The sequence below is a fragment of the Phalacrocorax carbo genome, chromosome Z (assembly GCF_963921805.1).
Source record: "Phalacrocorax carbo chromosome Z, bPhaCar2.1, whole genome shotgun sequence".
Taxonomy (NCBI): domain Eukaryota; kingdom Metazoa; phylum Chordata; class Aves; order Suliformes; family Phalacrocoracidae; genus Phalacrocorax; species Phalacrocorax carbo.
The window spans coordinates 15,443,803-15,456,628 of NC_087548.1; the positions used below are offsets into that span (position 1 = coordinate 15,443,803).

At 39.3% G+C, this 12,826-nt stretch overlaps 1 protein-coding gene across 1 annotated transcript in view; it reads left to right on the forward strand.

The window, feature by feature from the left end:
* Window positions 1–12,826, forward strand: part of SLC1A3 (solute carrier family 1 member 3) — a 70,817-nt gene that overhangs the window by 37,907 nt on the left and 20,084 nt on the right. The window contains exons 4-5 of the mRNA XM_064438438.1: window positions 10,977–11,181; window positions 12,567–12,609. Of these exons, the coding sequence (XP_064294508.1) occupies window positions 10,977–11,181; window positions 12,567–12,609 (248 nt within the window). The remainder of the gene's footprint in view (window positions 1–10,976; window positions 11,182–12,566; window positions 12,610–12,826) is intronic.

Sequence of the window (12,826 nt, forward strand, 5' to 3'; positions counted from 1 at the left end):
TCCTAGTGGACAATCATCCAAATAAAAGACACTATCACTGCAACAGAGTCTATTATTGGAAGTTTTAGTGAAGAAGCCAAGAACTGGCTGGCCAACAACACTGGATCACATTTTGAGCGAGAAGGTGATGCCTCCAGCATAGAGCTGTGACAAGTTACAGATCAGTACAATCCCATATCCCAAATCCCATGTCATTTTGCACACAGAGATATGCCTCTGCTTTTTTTTTTTTTGGACAGGCAGCCTTATTCTTCCATTCTTTACATCTTGTACCTCTCTGACTAGAATTATGTTCACTTCATTTTTCTAGTAATTCAGCACAAGTATCTCTTCGACATCTGTTACATACTGAAAATGTAAAAGCAAATGCATTTTTACATTAGACTGCATTATTAGCTACCGTTCCTTTATGGATACCTCTAATCTCACATTTGTATTCTCAAGTACATCATATTATTTTTTCAGTAGCAGCTGAAGTAGATCAGGAGTAATTTAGCATAGTAAATAGTTTACAGCTTCATCATACGGTATACGGCCAGTTAGATAGCAGAAGCACTGCACATTTGTGGAATGTTGTTTAATGAGTGCTGCACATACAAAAACATGTCTCTGAAGGACTCCAGGCACAGTCTGCCAACTCAGACCAGTGTTTTAGCAGATTAAAAGCTTCCACACGTATTTTAAGAATTGCAATATAGATTTATATGGAGCACTAAGTAATGTGCTTAACGTCATCCAGAAGGCAAAGGTATCTTTACCAGTGGTATCTTGCCAGGATGCAGTGCGTTTCATGTTTAAAGTAGACACTTTTAGCAATATGTTCAGAATAAGTGAAACTTAATATTTTCATCCTTGGGGAATAGGGTAGCAGTCTTCCAACTACTAGCATATTTATTTCAGTCTTGTAACAACACGTCATGTAGGATTCAAGCTAATTTAATGTGCTTTGCTTTATCGGCTACCACAATTAATTTTTTCCTAATTAAAGTGAAATTATTTACCATGTTATGTTATGATTTTTCTTAGGCAAATGTGCTGGTTTTTTCACTCCTGATGCAGAAAATAAGCAGCCTTATGCCCAACAGAAGAATCCCTTTTTCAGGAAAGCTTTGTCCAAATGTCTGGACATAAAAGGATGTCTTTTTAGAATTGCACTGTGCAGGTAGCAGCAGTGTTTTGTTACCAAAAAAATGGTGAGCTGCTATTTTCTGTGTTCCTGGGTCTCTGATTCTTGGCTTGAAGACAGTCAGTCCTTTGTACTCTGTTATTACAATGAGGTAACCAAAGAAAGAGAGTCTTGGTTTGAGACTGTCAGCTGTTACTAATCACTGCTCCATGGCTTGCTGTGAATCCCTGCTTGCCTCTCCCTCCTGCTCTGCTTAGCACACATAAAGAAGATAAATTACTCCCTAGTTTCCCTTCAAAAAGCATATTGTTTGGCACATTCCAATACTGTGAGCAAAAGATGGAATAATGTGAAGAGTTAAATGGGTATCTAAACAGCCCCACAGCAGGGTCCTTCTCAGGCAGATGTGAGATTCAGGAAATGTACTTTCCTACTGGTCTCCAAATTCATTCTGTTATATTGCAAACCTGAGAAGTAAATCAACTATACCTTTCAGAACAGTATAGCATATTCTTGCAGGAGGGTTCTTGTAGTAACACAAATATCACTGACACTCAATACATGCATCATGTAAGTGTCCATATTTACATATTTCATTTTACTGAGAGGTGTAACACTTTGATGTCTACAAATTATTTAGCAACAACAAGCATGGTCTTGGGATGTTTACAGAATTCTTCCCCGCCCTCACTGACTGATGCTGTCCTGACACAGAGAAGAATTTAAAGGGAGAATCATAGAATGGTTTTTGTTGGAAGGCACCTTTAAAGGTCATCTAGTCCATCCCCCCTGCAGTAAGCAGGGACATCTTCCACTAGATCAGGTTGCACAGAGCCCCACCCAACCTGACCTTGAAAGTTGCCAGGGATGGGGCATTGCCTTTCCAGTCAACCTGTTCCAGTATTCCACCACCCTTATCGTAAAAAATACCTTCCTTGTATCTAGTCTAAATCTACCCTCCTTTAGTTTAAAACCATTACCCATTGTCCTATGGCAACAAGCCCTGCTAAAAAGTCTGTACCCATCTTTCTTATAAGCCCCTTAAGGATTGAAAGGCTGCAATAAGACCTCCTGGAGCCTTCTCTTCTCCAGGCTGAACAAGCCCTCTCCACCTTTCTTCAGAGGGGAGGCATTCCATCCCTCAGATCATTTTTGTGGCCTCCTCTGGACCTGCTCCAACAGCTCCATGCCCTTCCTGTGCTGAGGGCTCCAGGGCTGGACGCAGCACTGCAGGTGGGGTCTCACCAGAGCGGAGCAGAGGGGTGGAATCACCTCCCTCGACCTGCTGGCCACGCTGCTTTTGATGCAGCCCAGGATACGGTTGGCTTTCTGGGCTGCAAGCGCACTTTGTTGGCTCATGCCTCACTTTTCATCCACCAGTACCCCCAAGTCCTTCTCTGCAGGGCTGTTCTCAATCCCTTCAATTCCCTAGGCTGTATTGATACCGGCGGTTGCCCTGACCCAGGTGCAGGACCTTGCGCTTGGCCTTATTGAACCTCATGAGGTTCATGTGGGCCCACTTCTTGAGCTTGCGCAGGTCCCCCTGGATGGCATCACATCCCTCAGGCGTGTCAATGGCACCCCTCAGCTTAGTGTCATCTGCAAACTTGCTGAGGGTGCACTTGATCCCACTGTCTGTGTCACTGATGAAGATATGAATAGTACTGATTTCTAACCAAGACTGTATAATATATTTGCCTGCTATGTCAGGATGCTATACCTGATGGCCTAGGAGATACTTTCCCGCATACATTACTGTCTTTTTTTTATATATATAAGAGAACAACTAATCTTGATGCATTGAAATGAAGCAGAGTTTCACAAAGTGAAGTTGTGACGCTGAAAGAGTGGTATCAGTTATGAATAACAACAAAATGGTCTTTTGTTATTCATGGTTAACTGAAAGGTAAAAATCACTGTTCAGTCACTAGAGATTATTTGGACCTCTACCATTTAAACCAGCCAGTGATGTTCTGGCATTATCTTACCATGGTTTCACAAACATTTTCATTCTAATGAATTAACCATGGCTGGAAGAGCATATGGTAGCAGTCAAGAGGATAAAGGATGAAAAAACATGATCTACTACAAAATATTTTCCCTTAACAAGAGTTAGAAAGCAATGAAGGAAATACATTTGAAGGTAGCACACATTACACGTATTTGATAGCATATTTTTATGCTGTTTCCATCACGAAGTATGGGACCAACATAAAGAGCACAATGTCCGGTTTCCATAAATTTTGCATGTGCAAAACCCTCCAGAATCACTGAGAGGTATCCAGCATCCACATTCAGGTATATTTCAAAACAAGCGCTCTATGAATATTAGAAATAAGTATGTATGGCAGGGTTAGGTTAGCATCCTCTAGAAAAGGTCTTTTTTCCCCATATACAACCTTTCTCATCACTGTGGTAGTGGAGAATCCACAAAGAAAGGTATACTGCTTTATTTAAATGCTTATGTAGACTCTTCTACATGTTGTTAAGTCCCAGCTTTCTTTAAAAGTCTGTGATTTCTCTGATTCACTCATGCAGTGAGATTTTTTTCTTACATGTAACAGGAACATGTGTGTAAGGGTGTATTTTTATGCTGAATTTTTTTGAAGGCAGTGCTGGTTTGAGTAGCCATGGCCCTCCAAAGCTCTCCTGAGCCCAGGTGCTCTTTCACACACCCTTGCTCTCCCCTTGTCATCAAATGGTGGGTGGTATTTGCTCTCCCTGGTGAGAACAGAGCCAGCTTAAAGATAAGCGGGGGGGGGATAAGGAATGCTTAACTTTCTTTAGCAGCACTGCCACCAAAGGGCAAAGGATGCAGCTTAATAATACAGCCAAATTAAAGTAACAGCAAACCACTGCCAACATGCTAGTTTTCTGCCCCCAGACAGAGTCTCCTTCTGCTTCCCTTGTACAAGTTCTGGTGCTCATATGACACAACTCTGAGATGGTTCAGAATGACAAACCCACCGTACAAAACCCAAAGTTAATAGTTTTCTGGTGGCAACGGATGGGGCAGGACTACAAAGCTGTGGGGCAGGTCTCTTCCTTTAGGAGCCACTCTCAGCCATTTTATTGGCTCATTAAATTGCATTACTATATCACAGACATGGATTTCATTAGTCAGCTTAGCTTACTCACGGTCACATAATTTTGGATCAAATACAACTGCTAATTTTCCTGTGAGATATTTGCCCAGTGTTCTTACTGGATCTGGAAGAATTAACAAAATACCTGATTTCATTATTTAAATTTCCATATTCAAATAAGGATAAGTTAAAGGGAGATTTGGAAGCAGCTTGTCCCATCAGTTAATGGAAAAAGGCATACAGAGCTGTATTTCAGGCGTGTATTTTATGTGGCCTTAGGAGGTCACTAGCTGTATTGATTTAATAATAATTAACTTCACCAATGCTTATAGTTCTATGAAAATGTTATTTAACTTTTTTTTACAATTTACTCCTACTGCTATTAAAAATAATACTCTAGAGTTTGGTCTAATTTTGGACCTGATCTTGTGAAGGGCTTAATTGTCAAAGCTTTAAATATTATTTAACTCTTGTTTTCTGGGAATGCTCATCACCACTCAGGAAATGCTCAGCAGCTACCAGAATAAAGATCTAGAGCTTAATCATGGTAATTAAACTCAGGCAATACATCCACTGTCTTCATCTAACTGTTGCTTTTCTTTACAATTTTTCTGTCAGCATATTTTACCGTGACCCTGCACAGTGTTATTAATTTCCGCAAATCCTCATCAACATACACAAAAAGGATTGTTCTCATGGTCTCACACTGAGAGTTTACTCATCCCACAGTGCTTAGTGGATGTAGGGGGTTGGGAGTAGCCCATTTAAGACTGCTTCATTAGGGGAATGAAAGACAACCTTAAAGAAACAAAATTAGGGCAACACTCCTGAGTCAACAGTTGCCATTATTTCTGTTCCACCATAGGAGCCCTTAACAAGCAACTGCAATTTCCTAATGAAGAGACCATAAAAATATTAATAGGAAAATAATTAGCAATAAAAAGATGCTCTGTTCATAATGTTTTGTTTTTAAACAGAGTCCAAAACATCTACAGGAAATTTATATAAAAATCTGCATTAGCAAGGAAGTGCCATCGATTCAGTTCTAATATGTTGAATATGGAAAGAATTCATCATGATCATAGAAATCCTGTCTTTTTATTTCCAGTACTTAATATGTATGAGGATCAGAATGTACAGTTTGTTCTACACATTCATTCAGAACTGGTTCATAATTTTATACATTTGCAACAACATATCGCTGTGTCTCAGCAGGATTCTGACTTAGAGGCATTCAGTCATATGCCCACAGATGGCAGCTTCACACCAGTGGCTCCTCAGCCAAGTGCCTGTACCAGGGCTCTGACCTGTGGCTCCTCTCGTTCTGAGCAGGATTACTTTTATCTTATGAGGAGGGGCTGAGGACTCTGGGCTTGTCTAGTTTGGAGAAAAGGAGGCTCAGGGGCAACTGCATCACTCTCTAGAGCTTCCTGAGGAGGGGAAGTGGAGAGGGAGGTGCTGGTCTCTTCTCCCTGGGATCCAGTGACAGAATGTGTGGGAATGGTTCAAAGCTGCACCAGGGGAGGTTTAGACTGGATGTTAGGAAGCATTTCTTTACTGAGGGGGTGGTCAAACACTGGAATAGGCTTTCCAAGAGAGGTGGTCAATGCCCCAAGCCTGACAGCGTTTAATTGGCATTTGTACAGTGCCCTTAATAATATGCTTTAACTTTTGGTCAGCCCTGAAGCGGTCAGGCAACTGGGCTAGGTTGTCATTGTAGTTCCGTTCCAGCTGAACTACTCTATGCTATATTTAAAATTTTCATCATTATGCATCAAAAGTAATTTTAAAGAAAATAAAAATTAAATATATTGTGGGTAAAATGTTGGATTCTCTTGCTAAAAACAGAAGATTTTAGTATAGGAAAGCAAACATTTAAACTTATTTTTAACAAAAGTTTTTAAGGGCAGCAAAAAGATTTCAGAAACAGGGACTTTCAACATAAAAAGCAGTAACAGAGCATTTTAATTGTTTTCAAACTGAAATTTTACACATGTACATATGCACACACTTACATACGCACACCCTCCCCCAGTGACAGAGTCTCCATTGCTCTGACAAATTATAAAATCACTGAAGGTACTAGGATCAGTCCTAAGTACTGACTGTTTTTTTTAGGAAAGACTAAAGAAAGTGAATCTTGCTACTGGCCCAGTTGTTTTAGTGACATTCTCTTTACTGTTGAGTGTAAAGAAAAAGGTCCATTTAAAAACTGCTAGTTATGGGCCCTGATTCAGCAAACCACATTATTTAGTGATTAACGTTATGGACAAATATAACTCCAAGAGTGCTTTGCTTACTAGGAGTTTACACACAGAAGTAAGGCCTCAGTCATACCAGCTGCCAACTAGTTACCATTGTGATAAATATGCATATTAGGTCTAATAGTGTAAATATGTGTATTCCTTCTTTCTAAAAAAAAAATCCCACAGGCAGAAACTCTTAGGTACCGTAACAGGAAAATTAGGTATGTGATTAAACTCATACCTCAGACTGAAATAGCTCATAACTTATGGCTTGAGGACATTGTACCGCTCTGAAAAAATCAGTTGATGCAGTTGGGCTAATTAAAGTAAGAAAGTTTTCTGAAGTTGCAGGATTTTTTAGCATAGGCTCTGCTTTTTGGCTTTTAGAATGTTATCTAAAGAAACTATGCTCAGTATATTTTAGCTTTGATCTTACTGAGGAGTACAGTACCATCCCTCTGCATTAGTGCATCCTAGTATAATCCAAGATTACACACGGATTATGTACAACATACTTTCAATGTCAAGAAAATTAAAAACAATAGAAGCAACTCTGGATTTGTAAATTCTAGAATTCTGTAAAATCTAGAATCATAAGTACAATATAAAAATATAATTGACACAAAACCAGTCATAGTATAGTAGCTGTTCAGGAAAGTTGCTGCATCATTAGTTCATGCTAATTTGCAGAACCAGGAACAATTTAGGTGAACAACCAGAACCATCAGATTAACAATTCAGAATTTTTAACAGGTTGTTCTAACTAGATTTTTTTTCTCCTTTTCCCTGCATCCTTTCTCTCTCTTTCTCCTTCTCTTGTAATTACATACTTACTTGCTTGCTGCCTTTTCTACATCCTAAAATATTTTCACTTCTGCTCTAAGACCTTTGTTAAAAAACAATGTAGTGCTTTGGTTTTTGGCCTGACACTCTGGAGAACTCCTTGTCATGTCTGAATTTCACCCACAGAATGACTGATTCCTCACTTACTTCTCAAGAGAGGGAAAGAGTAGGTGAAAGGAGAAGAAAGGGGTAAGGGCTTGGGCTTGTTTGCAGTTTTAGAGACTTACGCCTGCCCCCTTCTTTCTTCGCTTCCCTTCCTCCTTCTTCACCTCCCTCCCTCCCCATGAATACTCGAAAAATCATTCCCATTCATGTTGTGTGCATGCACACGCTGGGAGAAATTACAGGCACTCTGCTCCAGGTTGCCTTGACAACTTCAAGGCATCCCTGTGCGTGGGGACTGGTGGCACAGCAAAGTTTCCCAGGCCCCTTGGGGAAGGGGAGCAGAGAGGAAGAGAGGAGGCAGAGGTGATGGAGCCAGCACCCGTGTGGAGGAGAGAGCAGCAAGCAGTATGAAAGGGGCACATACATCTCCCACAGGACAACGGGCGTTTTGCTGGCTGGCTGTGAAAGGACCCACTGAGGATACAATGGTCTGTGACAAATAAAAGCTTTGGAGAAAACTTTATTGCTTCTGCATTAAGGACTTTCCAGAGTCCCATTCAGCTCTAAGAAATTTTGTCAATGTCTTAAAATGCAAAGAAAACAAACCCCTTCATTTTCTCATGTTTTAGAAACAGATTTAAAATATCTTTTTAGATAATTCTTGTTGTTGGTATGCCAGAAGCTTTTGCAGTTTCAGCCCTGGACAGTACCAAGTATCCTTCTTGTGAGTTCCCTGAATTCCCATTAACTTCAGAGGGAGAGAAGTCTGCCCAGCAGCTGCCCAGTAAGGGCTCTGAGGTGAGAACTTGCTTCCTCCTCATATAGCTTTTGTTCATACTTGGGCCTGTCTTCCTTCTGCTTTGAATGCCACGAGCAGTTAGAGCTCAAGAGGACAGGAACTGCTGTTCCTTACTTTCAAGCTGAGAAGTCATGTGAAAAGCAAGAGCAGGAATGAGACTGAGCAACCTAAAATAATGGGCCATGTAGTCACAGCCAGAGTGCATAATAGGAAAAGAAGCTGGAAAGCAGCTTATAAAGAGAGGAGCATGACTCTTGCTCCCTGATGTAGCCCTTGCACGTGGTTCACCACTCAATCGCAGAGTCAGTCCAAGAAAGAAATAGGATCACAAGCTCTAATTCTTCAACACAGCAGTCTTTAGTGGTAAGGTATGCCCTACAGTGACTCCTAGTGATTTTTGGCGTGTAGGAGACTCAGACTGTTATCAAGTGTGGAGTACGAAGGAAGATCAAGCTTGGTTAAAGCAATAAGTATTTATGCCTGTGAGCCCCATAGACTGACAGTGCTTAGTATCTCGTCCTCAGTCTATTACCTGTCAAGGACAGGATACTGGGAACTGACTGACCTACATCTGTGCATTTCCAAACCTTCCTAACAAGCTATATAGGTTAACCTTCTCATGCTCGGGGTGTAAACCAAGTTTAAAGTTGATCTTAGCTAAAACAAAGAACATAAACAGCCCATTGCTGCTGCTTTAGAAATAGCAAGTAAGAACATAAAATAGCAATTAAAATATACTAAGATAAAGCTGACTGGACTAGACTAGTATGCATGCATTCATTTTTCACTTTTTAAATTATGCTTCATTTTAAGTTACTTACTGATACTTCAAAAATAAAATTTGGAAAAAATGCTGTCTGATATAAACATTGTGCAACTTAGTAGCAGATCTGAAATCTCAAAAATTATTGACTTTATTTTTAAGCATTAATTATATTTGCATTACTTTGCATTTGCATAATTTTAAGGGCTGTCAGAAAACCCTCTCCTCCATCCACCAACAAGAGAGCTACAGGAATTACTTTCTATTTGTAAAGATAAGAAAACTATTTATTACTTGCTAGTATTTACCATTTTACTCACAGAATTTCAAAACATAAATGTAAACTTACCACAAGCATTATCATATGGTTTTACAGATGGAAAAGCTGACCAGAGACATGAAGGATCAAGTGCTTCAAATGTTGTATTTCCATTTTCAGTTTCTTACTGTGCCAGCAACACTTTATTCTTCCACTATAATGCCACATGTAAATCAAGCAATTAAGGGTGCAAATCTAGTGATCTCCCTTTGCAATTAATTTTGTGGGTACAAATCTTACTGACTCTAATGGTTTCTCCTGAAAGGCAAATACTAGCTGAAATGAAAGGGTAAGTATGAAGCGTGTGATTGGTTTTATACTTCGAAGATTTGATCAGGGGCTGGAACAGAGTCTTGATCTCGGTTACATCAGTGACTAGAGTACTGTCACTGTAACTCCAGTGGCACATATTTCCTCCTTTAGAAGATTTGAGAAAACATTTAGTTTTGCCAAGTCATGATTCTAGTTTTATGTTCCTGTATTATTTATATTAATGCAGTCCTGTTGTCTTATTTTAAATGCTTTCTCCTCTAAGACAGGTACCCAGAGCAGAAGGTGGTCAACTTTCATTATATTTTATATGTTCAAAGACGGCATCTAGATAATGTGTGGGCAGTCCACAGAAGCCTGGATTAGACAGTGCCATAAGGGCTCCTTAGAAGGAGATGATAAATCAAAGAGGTCCTTTCCTGACCTCTTCTATTATTCTGCACTTTGAAAGCGTGATTCCAACAGGAAGCATCAGCACTGTTTTGAGACAGGCGGCGTTGCCCTCCGGAAGAAGTATGGGGAAGTTATTGCCTACTTGAAATTTTAAGAAGGAGCAAAGGGGCATTTCAAGGAGAAGACTAACTGCACCTGCTTGGAAAGAGAAAGAACATTTCCATTTCTAACAGTCCACACGAGATGCTCCTTAGAGATTCAGAGCTTTTTCCCTGGCAGAACTGCACCTTCATTTAAAAAACACAGTGCAGCCCTGTTGGTGCAGTCTGATGAACAAACACTTTAGCAGATGCCATAGTGAGCACCCTAGTATTCACATTAGATCAGATGCATTAAGACGAGCCAAGAATTAGGATTAATGTCGCAAGTTTTGCAAAGCTTATAAAAGACTCTAAGCGCTTATTCATACAATAGTAAGGATTTTCTGAAAAAAGCTAACAGCTTTTAATCTGTTTTAAACTCCCATGGCTTGGGACAGAGGTAAACTGAGGTCATTCCATTAGGAATTGAAGAAAACTCTTCATACGCATTAATTGTAGCAAATATTATCAACATTACTTTAGGGTACTCTGTTTTCTTTCTTACTATCACAAATCAGGTGCAGCACATTTCTAAGGCACGTTTTTCAGATTATGGTAATTTTGGTCATCAAAAACCATTTACTGAGTCACTGGAATACATGAAGTGCCACACTGCATCAGACCAATAATCTTTGTTTTTAACAAAGTGTTAATAAAGCACAGAATGTTGTAACTCTTGTAATAGAAAATTATGTAATAACAAGCATTAGGGGTTGGATGGGAAGGCAGTGGCAGTATGAGCTGCAAAGAGGGGCAGCTTACCTTGGGTAGCTTTAAATATACTGATTATCAAAACTCTTCCCACAAAACAGTTTTCATCATGCTGAGTTTATACTCTTTACTCACAACTGTACAAGGTGAATGTACTTGTGCTTAAATTTACTAGGAATTGCTGCCCTGGATAGTAAAGCATCAGGGAAGATGGGAGTCCGAGCAGTAGTCTACTACATGAGTACTACGATCATTGCTGTACTGATTGGTATAATCATTGTGGTCATCATCCACCCTGGGAAAGGTACTAAAGAAAACATGCACAGAGAAGGCAAAATTGTACAAGTGACAGCAGCAGATGCCTTTCTTGATTTAATCAGGTATGGCTATGATATTGCACATTTTCTGTACCAATAGCAATGTCAGTAATATTTCAATTCACACAAGAACAAAAGTAGAGAATTTTAGACAGTGACTGCATAAACTAGCCAAATTTCTTTCAAATATGCAATACCAATATCTCTAACACCTACAACGCAACAAAAGAATACATGAATTTATTTTCAAATCAAGCTGTTGCAAGGGAAGAAACTGCTTTTAATATTCAAAGAAAAATTCTTTCACGCACAAAAGAAAGACTTCTGTTCTGCTATCTGCATGGGTCTTTCCCCCTCCTTCCATAGCACAATCCTTATTGCCAAATCCCTCTGCTTTCCTTTACTTCCAACTTTTGACAGTTTTCTCACTTCACTTGAACCCCTGATTTAGCTATTCATCTTAATTTTGAATTGTAGCCACCAATCTGGGTGCATCTACTCAACTTGTTAAATTGTATGGATGGGAAATAGATTCCAGGAACCGGCAAGTAAAATGCTTGAAATAGAGGGGCACAGATATAAATTCTTGTTTTCTCCTTGCTCAGAGACTCTGCAATGCCTCTTTTGTAGAGCTAATATGTCACAGATGTATTCCAGGGAGTAGGGAAGCTGAGGTTTTGAACTCAGGAGCTTTTCCACAGGTAAAGCCACCAAAATTTTGTGTTCCACTAACCCATTTGGAGAAGCCAGAGACATGGAGAAAGGCCTCCAAGAGTCATGCTGCCAGGAAGGGGGACTTCAGAAAGACCCATGAAGAGGTTTGCACTCGGATTCCTCAAGATTTATTCAGTTAGGCTCCTTCTAATTCCCTCAGAAATGTCACCTTTCTGGAAAGCAAAGAAACAAACCCCCATATGTAGCAAGTGTACACAAACTTATATGTGTATGTGTTATTACCAAAGAATACTGAAACTTCAGGTGTATTTATTTCTTAACCATGACAAGACCTTAAATCAAGTGGCAAATGTAATGATGTACTAGCCTACATGATGGCAAAAATTGTTTGAGAAATAGAAATGCATTAAATAATTATAACTTCTTTATTAATATGGATTCAGAAAGCATTAATAAAGAAAAAATCAAAAGTCAGCACTGATCCACAGAGCTTTGTTCATTTGGTAATTTAGCTAATATTCTGCTCCATAACCAGACCTGCTATACAATATTGGATACAGAGATTGCAATTGCCAGGATATACCCAATCCTACTACATTTCACCCTAATAAAGCTAACCAGGCCAATGCTATATGCAAAGCTTTACTCCCTGTATACATAATTACATATGTGTCTTAGGATTCCTTTGAAAATTAGCTGGTCTATTCTTTCATTAGCTTAAGATATTACTAGAGTCTTATTACTTCACATGTTATTTTCTTTCTTTTTCACAGAAATATGTTCCCTCCCAATCTGGTGGAAGCTTGCTTTAAACAGGTAAAAATGTTTCGTTATTTCCAGCTAAAACATAACAAAGGAAGAAATTAAAATGTAATAAGAATTTCTTTAGGAATATTGCGTACTTGTACTTACAGCAGATACAAATCTTACGTATGCTGCCAGCTGTCAACAAAATCCAAACCAACCAAATCTGTGCTTCATTTTCAATAATATTATCTGAATATTTGCTATAAGAAACGAAGAAAACACACCA